We start from the raw sequence: 16494 nt of genomic DNA, 5'->3' as shown, positions 1-16494 counted from the left end.
TTTCCAGAATAAATTAAAAAAGAAAATCAAACTGTCCAGAATCTGTTTATTAATCCAGACAAAAAAAGACAATTGACCTATGTCCCAGTTTTCACTGTTATGTTTTAAAATTAAAATCAATTGTCCAAAAAGTACCCAGAATTCACAAGAAATAATATCCCCTCTCCTTTTTCTCAAATGTAACTGTTGACTATGGTAGTTGTGTAAAGGACACTGAAGTGTTTTGACGTTTTAACGCAGAAAGATGCATTCTAGAAGGGAAATGTTCATAAAACATATTAGACAGTCGTAACTGAGCTGTTTGGAAGAACTGTGCAAAGCAGGTACAAAACTCTTTAAAAAGCTTCATTCATTAAAGTTTGTCTGTTAAAATTTAATTTATGCATCTTGAGCATTTTATGATACTAATGAATTGCTAAATATGTTTAAAGGGTGGAGTGTTTTGCACAGTTTTAACTTTGTAACCTATGTTTTGTTATTTAATAGCATACAAAATATTATTGGTACCATGCTAAAAAGATGGCATGGACTTGTGTGATTTGTTATGCATTACTGCTGAGCAGTCTATGAAGATGTGAAGTTTTAGTTCTTATTATTCTCTCTTTTAAATCTATGCAGCTTAACACTTGTCAGGTTTATTTATAATGTTTTTAGAGAGTGTTGAGTCTAAATCCTGTTAAAATGCAATATGTTTAAATGGATTTGCTTCATTTTTCACGTTTTTTGATCATTACGAATGAAAGTGAAACATCAGTCAGTCATTTTCTAACCTGCTCAGTCCTGAACATGGTCGCAGGGGTCTGCTGGAACCTATCCCAGCTAGCATAGGGCGCAAGACAGGAACAAAGCATGCCATCATAGGATGAACACACACATACACACACACATCCCAACCACATGATCATTTTAAAAACATTTTTATTTAGTTCAAAGCACCACTCTATAAAATCATTAACTGTTAAATAAGCAAATGAAATTAGTTTCTATGATTTGAAGTATGCTCAAATTTTTCAACTGGGACTTAGGGCTACATGTTATCTCATCATACTTGTGATATCTTTTTACACACTTAAGTGTATTGTGTAACATGAATCTGCATGAGTATAGAATACATGTATCTCATTTTCTATCAGAGAATTAGTGTATTAGGACTGGAACCATGTAAATTCTAGTTATATTTTGGTCTCAAAGAGGACTGTTTTTTTTCGGCTTCAGTCTTGATTCAGTTTTACTGTCATTTGGACTTGTCCTTGACGTTGTCTCGACTCTCTTTTGACCCAAACTTGATGTAATCTCTAGTAGTAGTGGTCTTAGACTTGTGTTGGACTCAAACAAAAAGTTGATCTTGACTACAGCATTAGCAGTATGTGGTGATTGATATGTTTCTTGTTAAGTTTATTATCATATGTACATAGATAGATAGATAGATAGATAGATAGATAGATAGATAGATAGATAGATAGATAGATAGATAGATAGATAGATAGATAGATAGATAGATAGATAGATAGATAGATAGATAGATAGATAGAAGCTTTATTAATCCTGAAGAAAATTGCAGGATTACAGCAGCAGACTAAAATGACACAAACATACATATAACAAGAATTATAATTATTTTAGGTATGATAACAAAGTAGAAAGTATCTTTAAGTAGATTAACAAAGTGCAGGTATTCATTAAGTGTAAAGCAATTAGAATTGCACATATTTATAAGTTATGCTTTCACAGTACAGGATAGCACAGTACTTTGCACATGGCATTGTTGTCTGTTAAGATGTCTGCTAGTCCAGCTCAGTACCCTTCAGAACATAGAGGGAACAATACCTCCTTGGCCGAGGGAAGACTCATTATAGAGCTTGATGGTTGAGGGTAGAAACAACGTTACATTGTGCTCCTTGGAGAAATGCAGCTATTTTAGTCTGTTACTAAGAGCGCTCCTCTGTTTAGCCAAAGCTTCATACAGGGGGTGAAAGTCCTTTTCCAGGATAATCAGGAGCCTCCTGAATGACCTATATTGTACCACTTCCTCCAAAGAGTCCAGCCTGACTCCTAAGATTGAACTAGACTTTTTATTCGGTTTATTTAATCTATTTCCTTCACTTGCACTAATGCCATTTCCCCAGCACACTACTGGCCACTTCAGACTAGTAGAAAACATGTAAGAGTGGCCTGCATACTGTACATAAACAACTTTAACCTCCTCAGTAAAGATAGCCGACTCTGATCCTTCCTATATACTCCCTACATGCTGATACTTCACTCAAACCTGGGGTTCAGGTGCACCCCGAGGTACTTGTTTGGCCATACCACCTCCACATCTTCACCATCAATGAGAACCAGAAGCAGAGTGAGCTTGATCTTCATGAAGTCTACAGTAATCTCCTTTGTCTTTCTAAAGTGCAGATGGCTCAATTTGCATCATTTTACAGAGTCCTCCAATAGTGTCCTGAATTCATACTTCTGCCCACCACTGATAACACCCAACTATGGCTTTATCATCAGAATATTTCTGTAGATGACATGACTTAGTACTGTATATAACATCTGAGGTGTACAGAGTAAACAGGAAGAGAGCCAGTACAGTTCTCTGTGGAAACCCTGTGCTAGTCACAACCCTGTCCAATACTCAGTTCTTAAGTCTCATAAACTGTGGTCTGAATATTAAGTAATCCATTATCCAGAACACGGTAGAATCAGTTCTTATTGACTGGAGATTCTACCCCAGCAGTTTGCGCTGTATGGTGTTGAATGCAATAAAGAAGTAAAAAACAAAAGGTGAGCAAATCAAAGGAACAGAATTACAGTCAGAAGAAGAAAACTGGGCATGTTGATTGATTTTTATGTTTGGTGGAAAGACCCTATCAGAAATTGATAATAGGAGTCAGTTGGCATCAATGCTTTTGTTTATTGTTTAATTGTATTATACTTTCTATTATTTGTCACCTGTGTGGGTCTGTAACCATTTATTCCAGATACTTGGGCTTTTCATGGCAATACCCTTGGGCATCTGAATGATTTTTATATCCAGTAACTTGATTCCATTGCTTTTATGTCTCTCTTTTGCATTCAGAGCAAGAATTTGGTTTTATAAAAAGGGTTACATACTGATTATTTAGAAAGGTTTTGTCAAATTAAGTCAAACAGGCTACATTAACATTACCTTTCCCTTATCTAATTCTGCAGGTCATCATGGTTAACCCAGCTGGAGAGATGTACGTAAATGGGATTTTGATGCAAATTCCATTAAATACAGGTAAGACATTTTCTTCTTTTTTGTATACACATAATTTTAAGTATTCATTCTATATTAAATTATGAAAAAGTATGTAAACTTTGAAAAACTGCTGTGAGAGCCTTAGCAGTTTTTCTTGAAAAAATCAGTGTGTAGTGAGCTTTAAAGAGTTCCTCAGTTCTGAACATACTTTTTTTTCATTCTTAGGCAATTTCACCGCCTTCAATCCATCAACATTTCACATGATCATCGACACAACTTTTGGGCTCCAGCTCCAAATTCAGTTGTCCCCTTTAATGCAGGTCTATGTAACTATTGATGCCTCCTACAAGAGCAACACTTGTGGTAAGAGTTGGATATGCCATCTTTGTTGTCCTCTTGATCACCTTAATGCTAATGGCCATATTGCTAAATATAATTTTGACATTGACTGTAAAATGATCTCTTGAAACTTTGGGTATGGAGCTCTTTTTCTTTCTATGTTGTTTATTGATTGACCTGAGTATGTTGTTTCTGTGTTTAGTTTTATCCTCTTGATTCATCAAACTGTTTTGGTAGGAAATTCTTTACAGGCAGATTTCGGTGCAGATCTTGAACTCGAAATGTAGTCTAAAGATATGGGCCTTGTATAACTAGGTTTAATGATGTCACTACAAATAGGCATGCAACCAAATAAAAGTTTAATTTTCCCAAAAGTTGGTGCTGCATTGAAAAAGGTTGTCATATGGTTATAGCTGTTGTGATTCACACACCTGAAATAGCCAAAGAGGTCTGAGGACTTCAAAAACTATCCAGGTAAGCAGGTCCGAATCCTACCAGCCTACCTGAAGAACTGCAGTAAAAGGTAGCCTAGCTTTCACTTGAGTGGCTGGCTTGGGCCTACACTGGGCTAAAATGTGCTTAACACTTAAAGTTCAATAAAATATCCCACAATACATACATAATGTCCCACTAGGGAGGGGACAACCACCTTATAGCAAAAAAAAAAAAAAAACTTTATAAAGGGGGAATTTATTAACAAAAAATCAAAAAGCATAAGAGGAGGCAACATTGTCTATAGTGCAATCCTAAACAAAATGTCCCGAAACACTAACCAGAAATCTAAATTCCAAAAAAAGAAGCAAAGAGATGAAAGCCAAAAAATGTAAAGAATAATCAACAGCAAAAAGGAACAACTCACCAACCACCAGACACATGCAGCGTACCAGAGATGGACTGCAATTTACGTGAGCCATTATAGAACTGGAAGCAGTCTCTCAACAGAGATTGACATGTGGCCCCTCTTGGGGAACCACCCTCAAAACACAAGTGACATGGCAGAACAAATTTAAGCACATAGAAACTACATAATAAATAAAATTGACATAAAATACATAATTAGGCAAATAATAAAAATAAACCGCAATATTAACATAAACAATGATAAAATCAAAGAATCAAAATGAACAAAATGGACATAAAAAATGGAATTTATGCTTACATATAACAATAGCTACAGGGTATAAAATAAAAATGCATATGATACTGACAGCCATGACACTAACTTGAAATCTAACAATAAAAGTGTTGTGGATGAACCTGCAAATGTTTGCTTTGCTTTGATCGCCAGTCATTGCACATATAGACATGGCTGTTTATTTAGTCATAGACTAACTTCTAAAGAGCAAACAAAAAAGCACTGTAGAACCAGAATCTGGAAAAGTGAAAAGAGATTCAACAAGCAAGAACAGTAGCACAAAAATGTTAAAAAGAAAATCAAAAATGCTCTGAAAACCTCACTGCCAATGATGGACAAAGCATTAAAAATAAAATATATAATTAGACTCCAAAAGATATATCTAATCAATTTCAAATGAATGAGAAGAGCTAATAATGTTACCATTGCATATACAGTATAGTGGCCAGTTGTGAAAAATGAGCCTAACATTTCATTTTTGCAAGGACTGGCAGATGAAATTTTTGTGGGATACGAAAAAAGGGCTCATTAATAATAGGCGGAGGACTGAGGCCAGAAAGACAAAAAAATATTGTCATAGTGAAGCAGATTTTCAAAATCAAAGTCAAACATCTGAGGCAAAAAAGGTCCCAACTATAACTATGAAATCATTTCCCTAACTAAAAAAATGTTCATGAAACACTTCGACAAAATCTTTTTAGCCAAAAATCTTAGAAAGTCAACAACGTGCACTGTCATCTTAAATAGTTTTGGCACAATAATGTGAAAGGCATCGTATATGTCCAACTTGTATTTAGCAACAGTATGGCAACCATAAAAAGTGGCTGCTATTGTGATAAGAATTCAAAATGAAATAAATAAGAAATGATAAATAATAATAATCAACTCTAATACATAATGCAAAAAGTATAAATCAAACAGGTAAAAAAACCATATCTCACCACAGTATTGGCCTGATGTTATACTAGAAAAATTCACTATCATGATACCACATATCGTCTGTAGCCAAACGCTGTGTGGTTGTGATGTTGGATTGAATTGTTGGATTCCTGGATCAGTGTAAGATCACCATTCAGCTGAATTAAAATGAAAAGTAATAAAATATGATAAAAACCACAGCAACAGTATTACATGTGGTTTCTCCAGCCATCTGTTTTATGGAGAGAGAACAGAAAGGCATGTTAGATTTACAGTGGTAGACTTCACTAGTTTCTTTTTGCCCACTAAATGAATTCCTCATAGGTCTGGTTCAATGGTCAGACTCATGGCAGCATACATTTGAGGTTTAAAAACAGGAATCTTCCAAGGCTTCATGACAAAAGACCTGTTTCTACCATATGAAGTCTTCACTAATCCTAACTAACAGACCTTTTATTTTTAGGTCTCTGTGGTAATTTTAATAATGTTCAAACGGATGACTTTAATACTGCCAGTGGAGTTACAGAAGGAACAGCTTCTGCTTTTGCTAACACTTGGAAGACCATGGCAACATGCCCAGATGTACTTGATAGCTATGATGACCCCTGCAGTCAGAGTGTTGAAAATGGTAAGGTTTAACTCAAGGTTTTAAAAGGAAGAGCTCATTTTACTGCATCTCTCACACATGTTGGTCAATGCTAACATGATATTTGTTCCATTTAAATGTTCTTCTCAAACATATTTAACACTCCATTTTTTTTATTCCTTTGTTTTTCAGAACAGTTTGCAAAACGTTGGTGCTCCCTACTGTCAGATCCATCAGGACCATTTTCTCCCTGTCACAGTGTGATAGTTTCTACATCCTATGAAAAAGTAAGTCAAAGTACTCTTATCAATCAGGCAACACTGAAATACCAGCCATTGTGTCCAGAATTATCACTAACATTATTGCCTCTTCCGACCTGCTTTGAACTGACAACCTGTCGGGGGTTTGGTTATAGCTTAGCACCTGATTAATAGAAGAACAAACTACCGGACAAACCCACATTGGATTAACTGGACTTGGTTAAACTGAGAGAGCAAATTACTGCCTCCCCTTGCAACATCTATCAAAAAAAGCCAATTTGGAAACAAATGAATGAAATAAAATTATTCTATCTATATAATTCTTATTTAGGATGGCTTGTGATTCAAATTTTTTCCAACTTATCTTTCTCTCACCAGAACTGCATGTATGACATTTGTACATATGAGCAAAGTGAGGACTCTATGTGTGCAGCAGTCTCCTCCTATGTTCGGGCCTGTGCAGCCAAGGGAGTCTTTCTGACAGGCTGGAGGTCAACCATTTGCAGTGAGTACAGCTCACATATAGGCCAATGCAATGAGGGAGCACCTCGGCGATGAACTGCAGATGTTTTGACTATCCCGTTTTCTCATTTTTCTTGCAGCTAATTATTCTACCTCCTGTCCAAAGACAATGACCTACAGCTACAGGATGACAAGCTGTGATCATACTTGCCGGTCTCTCAGTGAGCCAGATTTCACATGCAGTGTTCAGTTTGTACCTGTAGATGGTTGTGGATGTAAGCAGGGTACCTACATGAACCAGAATGGCGAGTGTGTCCATGAGTCAGAATGTCCGTGTTACAACAAAGGTTCAGTATTGCTTGCTGGAGAGGTTGTCTCAAGGGATGGAGCCATGTGGTATGTTGTAACCGTGTAATTTAAATATAGGACAGGGAAGCTAATTATTCGAAGGTCTTATCTCTTACATTTGTTACTTTGTTTCCTTTTGTATTAAGCACTTGCAGTAACGGAAAGTTGAGATGTATGGGATCAGATAAACCAAAAACAGGTAAACTGTCAACATCTATAACCATTAATTTATAATGCATGTTTTGTTTTTGGATACTCTTCCACAGTTTGGCAATCATGTAATGTTATCATACACTTGAATATTTTTATTTTTTTTCACGAAATTGTTCAAGATGAACAACACTCTGACTTGGGAAGACGCCATCATGGCATTCCATGCAAGGAGAACAAAAGTAAATAAGGGGAAAACACTAAAGTACCAAAACGTACCAAAGCAGCAGTAGATGAAAACTAAAACAAAAGCATATCAAGGTGGCTGGCTTGCCCACACACTAAGTACCTGAAAGCACTCAGTCTATTGCCTTTCATCTCTTTATCTCAACGCTAGCCTCTTACTCCTAGCAGTGAGCTCCTACTCTCTTTTAGTGCCAGTGTCAAATGTCAAATGTGCCTTCGTCATGCATTAACCCCCCACCCCCCATTTGCCACCCCCAATTGAGATTAGTTTCAGCAATAACCCAGAAACACTTTTAGAATCAGCATTTCTGATAGCTTTTAAACTAACAATAATGAACAAGTAGGACAATGCATTCTATAATTTTGTATGCTGCCACCCAATGGATTGGAAGGCAAGGACCTTCTGCCAATCCTTCTGGACATAAGTTTTTAGTTTATCTTAAACGAAACATTAACTTAAATTTAAATGAAACTTTAACTTAAATGAAAATAAAACTAAATTCTTAAAACTCTTCCCATTTCTCCTAACTTTGGACTATGTATTGCCTCCTGCAGGTGGTCTGCCATTCCTCAACCAGCCTCTACCTTTCCCCACTGACATGCAGAATTGTGGTCTCTCTACCAGTACAATCATGTACTGTACAGATGGCCATGGCATCTGCAGATTCAATAAATCACGGATTGGAATTTTTTTTTTAAAAAGTTACAAAAAAAGCAAAACTTGAATTTGCCACACACTGAGCACTAAGCTGAATCCACGTGAATTAAGTGATCTCTAGGCACACCCTGCTGTAGCCTCCAGCTATAGGAGTTGAATAAAATGTCTCATAGGAGTAAACTTACAGCATCTCTATATAGCAGAAAATGGCTGAGTTGCCACACTGCTCTTAAGTTGTGTAGCTCTGCCGACATGAAGCACCCTTGCTCTACACTGTAGATCGATCAGTCCCATTCTCCGGCAATCACTGCCTTTATAAAAGGGAAGTTCTTTCTCTTTTAACTATCCTACCTTCTAAATGCTACCAATCACCAAGTTAGGAAATGGTTTCCATCGTTACACTTCCCACAGTACTGAAGCTCCTAAAACAAAATGCAAAAGAAATACACATATTCTGGAAAATAAAGACACTCAAACAAAGAAGACTAAACCACTCACTAACCAAACAGGGAAACTAAACTTTCTTAAACCGTCTATCAGCCTGCAGACACCTGGCCAGCGCACCAGTTTTAAACTTGGCTTAGGTTATCTATACACAAGCATGTGCAAAAGGCTGTGTGGGCTAGAAAAAGCCTGGAAACTCACAGACTGACTGTAAATAATCAGCATCCAGTAAATTAAATGCTAAAGTTTCAATCAATGAAACCAGTATTGCTGATAGGGACACAGGTGTGCACACCGGCAACTGATGCCACACGTTTCTTTAAACAAACGCTGTTTAGTCGACAATCCTAACTGTTAGACATTGTGAGGTCTTTGGTGTCACATTGTGTGGACCCTTTATTTCTAGTAAAAATCGTCTCCTTAAGTGGTCAGAGCAATCCCTTAAAGGCTAAGAGGGAGTGTAAAGTGCTATCTCTTGATGACAAAATAAAAACCTTCAATCTTTTCAAAAGCGGCATGTCTCTTGTCGAAGTCAATATTCCCTAAACAATACAGTATAGTGACTGTTTACATAGAATTTACATTATATTAAGTGTTATAAGTAATCTAGAGATGATTTAAAGTATATAGGAGGATGTGCGTAGGTTGTATAGCAATACTACACTGTTTTATATAAGTGACCCGAGCAGCCACGGATTTTGGTATCCATAGGTGTGTGTGTTGGGTCCTAGAACCAATCCCCTGCTTATACAGCGGGTCGACTGTATATTTGTTTCTCAGTTATGGTATTCCCCTTAATTATGTCATTGCCTTACCATTTGAGAATCCCTTTCTAATATCTATAAAGGTTTTGAAATGCTCCCATAAAGAATACTCAACCAAATAACAAGAAAAACAGCTCTCTATGTTTAAAATTCACCTTCTTTTTGACTGTAGTTTGTAAGCAGCCAATGACCTACCTTAATTGCTCCACTCTACCCCTTGGATCTCCTGGAGCAGAGTGTCAGAAGAGTTGTCAGACTCTTCACATGGAGTGTGTAAGTTATTGTGCCTTTTACCATTACTTACCTTAAGAAAAGAGGACCCATTTAACTTTTCATTTTCTTTGGCATTTTAGTACAGTAAAGGGTGTGTCTCGGGCTGTGTATGTCCAACGGGCCTGGTGTCTAATGGCCATGGCAAGTGCATTCTTGCTTCCCAGTGTCCTTGTATTCACAATGGAATAACATATAAACCTGGTGAGAAGATGAAAGTGGGCTGCAACACCTGGTAAGTTAATTTCTTTGAAATGGTCGTCACAGAGCACAAGCGTATCACTTAAACTCCCAAAGAATCAGACAGAGTAGCTCTGACATTTTGTTTCTTGTAAAATTACCGAAGGGAGCACTTTCTCCATCCTTCTAGCTAGGACTTTGGAGAGTATCTTAACATCATTATTCAGAAGTGAAATTGGTCTGTGTGATACACATTGTAATAAGTCCTTATTTTGTTTAGGAAAGACAGCAATTAATGCTTGGCAAAAAGTTTGAGGTAGAATTTTATTGTCTCTAGCTTCTGTTAATGTTGCTAATAAAAGGGTAGCTAGCTGAGTTGAGAATTTCTTATAAAACTCGGCAGGGTAACCATCAGGGTTTCCTGATGCTTTCCCACTCTGAAGTGATTTTATAGCATCTAGTAATTCTGATAGTGCCAGAGGTTTATCCAATTCCTCTGCACGAAGAGTATCTATTTGTGGTATCTGTAATGCATCCAGAAATGCATTAGATTTTGTCATGCCTTCCTTAATCTCAGTAAAATATAAGGATTTATAATAGTCTCTAAATGTGTGTATTATATTTTTATGGTCAATGATTTTGTCTCCATTTGTGTTGGTGATTGCTGGGATTGCATTGCAAACTTCTTGCTTGTGGATTTGTTGAGCTAAGAGCTTATTAGCTTTCTCTCCATGTTCATAATAATGATGTCTTGATTTAAGAATGAGTTGTTCAGTGTCTTTGGTTGTTAATGTTTCCTTAAGAGGCATTAGCTCTCTGGAAATGTGTTCTTTTCAATTACGGTGTTTTAATTAACCTGAATTTAATTAATTATAAATAAAAAAGGTATTATCCCCCTCCAGCATGCAATAAGATGGTTACAAGATTTACACGAGAAGTAAAAAGAATAATCTAGCTCTTTATTGACGGGTTCACGCGGTATTACAAACGGGAAGCTTATGACAGACATATCAAGCATGTGGGAGACTCGACCTATGCCGTCTGCCATCTTTCGTCGCCACACTTAAAGGATTTTAACCGGACAGAAGACATAATCTTCTGCCCGGCCTCAGATGGAAGACATAATCTTCCGCCCGGAAGCTTCAAAGTGTTGGCCATAGGTCCATTCTTATATACTGGTCGCTCAATGTGCAGGTTCTTGGCTCCAGATCCAAACAAGGACAGGAAAGGACTCAAATCCCACCTTCAAAAATACAGAAATAGCACAATGCCTACATACAGTTCTCATTCTCCCAACAAGGAAAGAGGATGGTGTACTGACAGAAGACAGAAATAAACTAATCTGTCTTTAGGCTGACTATTCAATTGTCCAGTTGTCTTTGGCTCTCTAGTCCTGTGCTTGGCTCGGCAATTCTAAATGCTGGTGCTGTGCCCCTGTGTGCCATACTTGGTCTGCCTGTATGAATGAGTCCATAACAGTGGGCACAGAGAACAGTGACATTAAACTTAATAAAACATAGTATAACAGTTAAGAGGTTGAGCTCTGAATGCAGAGCCTGCCTTTTCCTATGAAGTGCCTCACTTGGACACCTGGCAAGTTCTTGATCTATTCTAGTAATTTCACTGATTAGCTCTGATACCTTCTTGGTTTCCAATTAATTTCTGTGGGAAAGATATGAGATAATTTGTCCTCTTAAGAAGGCCTTCAGAGTTTCCCAGAGTATTCCTGGGAATCTTGTTTCTAAAACTGTAGTAGGCTAACAGGTACTCTAGTCAGCTCTACATTGTCTGATAATTTTGGAAAACAACATTATTTTTCATAAAATCATGTATTTTATTTCATACTTGCATTATGGTTTTTCAATTTACAGTATGGAAATGAATATTAAACATTTAATTTTTGCAACAATGAGTGTAATGTTGGAAAGCATTATGGTGCAGTGGAGAGCACTGCTGCCTCACAAGTTCTGAATTCTGAGTTAAAATGTCAGCCTTGTTTTATGTGTCTGGAGTTTGCATGGATTTCCTGTGACACAGTAGTCCATCCATTACTACAGTTTCCACTAAGTGATATGAGCTGTTTAGGTTAATTGGTGACTCTAAATTGTCCTCATATGAATGAGATTGTGCATGTGAATATGTTCTTCAACAGACTGGAGAAATATACAGTGTGGGCTCTTCCCACGTACTGAATTTGCAAGGGTAAATTCCAGCCCTAAAAACCATGGAATGAATTAAACAGGTTTGATGATGGAAGAATTAGTTTATGTCAGAAAATTTACTTAGTTCTTTTGTTAGAGGTATTTTTGTATTAATTAACATAAAACCCACTCTATTTCATGAAGAACTTCCAGAATGGGTGAATTCTCTCTAAAACAGTAAGACATGTGTGAGTTCAATATTTGCTCACTTCTCTTTGCCTGCTTCAATGAACTTTACATTTAAGTCTGTATTCATCAGACAAAACTCAGTTAACTAAAGCGACTCCTTAGTCTAAGAATATTGTGATGTTTAATGTCTCTTTCAGCACCTGCAAAGACCAGAAATGGCAATGCACTAATCTGCAGTGTCACGGTTCTTGTGTCATCCAAGGAGAGGGGCATCACCTCACGTTTGATGGGAAAAGATTCAGTTTTAGTGGCAACTGTGAATACACTGTTGCTCAGGTGTGTACATAAAGACTTGTTCCTGTCATATCCTATAAGAAGGGCATTCTTCATTCCTTCATATTTTGTAAGTTATAATTGTCTGAATAAATGCACAGGTATTTTTTAGCTTTGCTATAAAAAAGATTTTTCAAAGTTTTATTGCACTGTTGTTTATGCTGCTAGATGAAGAACAGAATATTTTTACAAATGCTACTCCCTGAGAAGCTCTTTGATTTACCTTCTTATCTTGTTATTTTCTTCCCAGGATTACTGCGGAATTAACTCCAATAATGGCACTTTCCGTGTGATCACAGAGAATATCCCCTGTGGAAGCACTGGGACCACATGCTCCAAGGCCATCAAGCTTTTTCTGGGGGTATCTATTGCAAATATCAGTATGGATTCCAAAGTTGACACTAGCCATGAATGATAGCTTTTTGAAAGTTTTCATTTCTTTATTTGTAATTAATTTTTTGGTAATTAGAAATACTAAAACCAGTGATCAGGAGTTGGAATAAAGTATCCTTTCTTTCACATGTCAGTAAAGGAGTCTATTCAAAGATGATGTTACAACACATTAAACAAATGAGTAGTACAAAGAATAAATGGGGTAGAATACATTGAATCCTATGGCCCCCCATCCATGCCTGCAATAATCACGAAATTTGGGGAATCCTGTTTCATCACAATTTGTGCAAGCCTATTTCAAGGTGGTCCTAGATCTGGTGCACCTCAAGAGACTGGTCTAGTGAGGTTAAATTTAAAAAGATAGAGCAGTGAATAATAGAATATGTGTAGGTAAAACAATAATAATTGTTCTTTGGAATGTGAGAAGTATGATGGGAAAATGGGGTGAAGTAATGAGGAGCTGAATTGATGTTCCATAGATGTGTGCCATACTGAAGAAGAGAGATGGGAAGAAAAAGGTACAATGATGCTTAGTAGGCATGGGGGCAGTGGTGGTATTGGGACAGTTCTGTCTGAAAAGTGATTGAGTACAGCAGTGGAGTGGAAAATATTGTCTGTTGCAGTGTTAGGGATAATTGATGTTAAATTGCAAACCAGTAATTTCAGCATATGATCCACAGCTTAACAGATTCACAAACATGAATGATAAGTTTTTTAGGTCATTTATGTGCTGGTGGCCTTTATGGGACCTCAGAGTGAGGTGATTGTGACCTCAGTGGGCATACCCATTATTGTGAAGAAGGTCTCTGGGGCTTAATGCTTGATATCAGAAATCACGCTAAGAGGTTTCTGAAGTTTGGTGATGAGACAGAAATGGTTTTGACAGAGTAACACCATCTTTTAACAGGTTTAAAAAAAACTCGGCAATCATTGAATCTGCCAAGAAATGTAAAAGTTTATTCGATAGTGACTGAAGCATGGAGAAAAATGTAAAGATGCTCCCCAATGAAGTGTATGTCACAATATTGTTGATACACTGAGTTTTTTCAGTTTGATATAAGAGAAAAAATAAGTGAAAATAAGTGACACAACTTGGGGCAACCAGACAATTTGAGCAAACCCTGATAGTATGCACATAAACTGTGGAAGTTTCAGACAAAACACAGCAGATCCAAGAAGCTTAATAATAGCAGGTATTAAATTGCAATCAAGGAAAAAACCCATAAGCATCCTAACATTATACTTTGTTTGGCTCCTCTGTATTTAACACTTATAGCAGACAAACAAAAAGGCTTTGAGAATGAGATCTCGGCAGCAAAATTAATCTACTATTCGGTCAAGCTCAAAATCTCCCACCTGCCCATTTGTGTCTAACTTTGTGAGGTTTGCAGCAAGGAGATGTCAATAAAAGATACAATTTTCAAAGATTAAATCACAGAATGTTTGCTGTAAAAAACAGTGTCAGTAACTTAAAAATGATAAGTAGTTTAAAGTTATACTTTGATCTTTGATTCTAGAGTTATTGGACTTGAAATGTGATACATAAAGGCCAATGTATAGTTAAAATATACTGTATATACTATATATTATTATTTCTCAATGAAGAGTAATACTGTATTACAGGAATAATGCACTTCTGCAAAATAATTAAATGCATGAACTTAAACTGGTGAAGTAAAACTGAAACACATTTTTGTTTGATCTCCTGCAGAAAGATGAACTCAGATTGTCAGAGGGTCAGTATGAACTCATGAAGAGAGACGTTGGTGTTGACATGCCTTACAAGATCATGCATATGGGAATTTATGTAGTGATTGAAACCAAGACCGGGCTGATCCTCATGTGGGACAAGAAAACCAGTGTGCACATTAAGCTGAGCGCCTCTTTCAAGGTATGAGCCCAAGGATCCACCACAGTACAAAAAAGTTGCAGCAGCCCATGTGGAGAAGAGCAGCCAAGTACATCATTAGACTTAAAGACCTATCTTACCCTGAGTGACTCAGGGAATTTAAACCTCCTTAGTCTCATGGAGTCCCAATACAAGTTTTCAATTTTTTCAGCATTCATCTAATTAAATAACGAATCATGTACAGAGTCATGCAGTTGATCAGACACATTGACCACATTTCAGATATTTCTGCATGAGTTATTAGGACAACTTAGCTGTAGCTGACCAAACAACTTTGAGGTCTCTTCTTATTCTCTTATAATGTTAATCTTTGAAAGCACCAAATTTTCCATGGAATTGAATAGAAAATGTCACTATTGTTTAGAATTCCACAAAATGTGACTGTGTCTTCCTATTTTCTAGGGTAATGTCTGTGGCCTCTGTGGTAATTATGATGGGAATGCAAACAATGACTTCACGACTAGAAGCCAGTCATTAGTGGTTAACGCCATGGAGTTTGGGAATGGCTGGAAGGTGTCCCCTAACTGCCCAGATGCTAAAGTTCCTAAAGATCCCTGCACTTCCAATCCCTACCGGAGGTCCTGGGCTCTAAAACAGTGTAGCATCATTAAGAGTAAAGTGTTTGCTGCCTGTCACCCTCAGGTAATTCCCAATGTTCCTGAATGATATATTACGATTCTTTCTTGTTGGTAAATGCTGTCCAGTATATGTGGTCTTTGTTTATCAAGCATAAATATACTCATTGTGCTGGTCAACACAGATCTTTGTTGTTTGCTTTCTGAATGATAAGTTCAAACTGTTCTTAGCGGTGTCACCTCTTGAAATTTATATTTGGCACCAGTCCTAGGAGTCTGACTGTGACCATTTAAATATCCACTAGGATTAAAGGAAACACAACAAATTATCCACATTTAGAAGAGGCCATTTTGTTTTTCCCTTACAGGTAGACCCTACTCCTTATTTTGATGCCTGTGTTTATGACTCTTGCGCCTGTGACTCTGGTGGTGACTGTGAGTGCTTCTGCACATCTGTGGCGGCTTATGCTGCTGCCTGTAATGAGGCCAATGTGTGTGTATCCTGGAGAACGCCTAACCTTTGCCGTAAGTGGCTCCTTAATCCCATCCAGAGTGTTTTAAGAATGCCATAATAAGGTGATAACTGTAGACTTATCTTTCATTTCTCAGCTCTTTTTTGTGATTATTACAATGGCCCTGATCAGTGTGAGTGGCACTACAAACCCTGTGGAGTTCCTTGTATGAGAACTTGCCGAAATCCCAGTGGGACATGTTCCAGTCAGATCCCAGGACTAGAAGGTAATGCTTCTGGATACAGGTAGTGTAGAACAACACAGAGGATGGTACTGATCAAAATAGGCTGAGCTATTAGCACCTGCAAATTGTGTTCCTGAGGTAGGATTAATAATACACTTGATCAAGAGAAAATGAATAAAATACTCATGAGTGTTTGCACATTATTATAAAAAACAAACAGTTCTTTAGGCTGATAACCATCTCATTTCAGATTGTATTATTTGACCCTATTCATTTAACAC

The 16494-nt window shown here is 37.1% G+C and overlaps 1 protein-coding gene across 1 annotated transcript in view; it reads left to right on the top strand.

Moving 5' to 3' along the window:
- The window catches only part of LOC114645302 (mucin-5B-like), a 111784-nt gene that overhangs the window by 12965 nt on the left and 82325 nt on the right, over positions 1-16494 (top strand). The window contains 16 exon segments of the mRNA XM_051922497.1: positions 3187-3256; positions 3443-3580; positions 6073-6237; positions 6388-6482; positions 6834-6960; positions 7058-7313; positions 7412-7464; positions 9394-9407; positions 9711-9800; positions 9881-10032; positions 12505-12643; positions 12891-13001; positions 14745-14924; positions 15345-15584; positions 15886-16042; positions 16127-16255. Of these exon segments, the coding sequence (XP_051778457.1) occupies positions 3187-3256; positions 3443-3580; positions 6073-6237; positions 6388-6482; positions 6834-6960; positions 7058-7313; positions 7412-7464; positions 9394-9407; positions 9711-9800; positions 9881-10032; positions 12505-12643; positions 12891-13001; positions 14745-14924; positions 15345-15584; positions 15886-16042; positions 16127-16255 (2116 nt within the window).

The sequence above is a fragment of the Erpetoichthys calabaricus genome, chromosome 2, assembly GCF_900747795.2.
Source record: "Erpetoichthys calabaricus chromosome 2, fErpCal1.3, whole genome shotgun sequence".
In the NCBI taxonomy this organism is placed as follows: Eukaryota; Metazoa; Chordata; class Cladistia; order Polypteriformes; family Polypteridae; genus Erpetoichthys; species Erpetoichthys calabaricus.
This window is presented reverse-complemented; position numbering and strand designations above follow the sequence as displayed.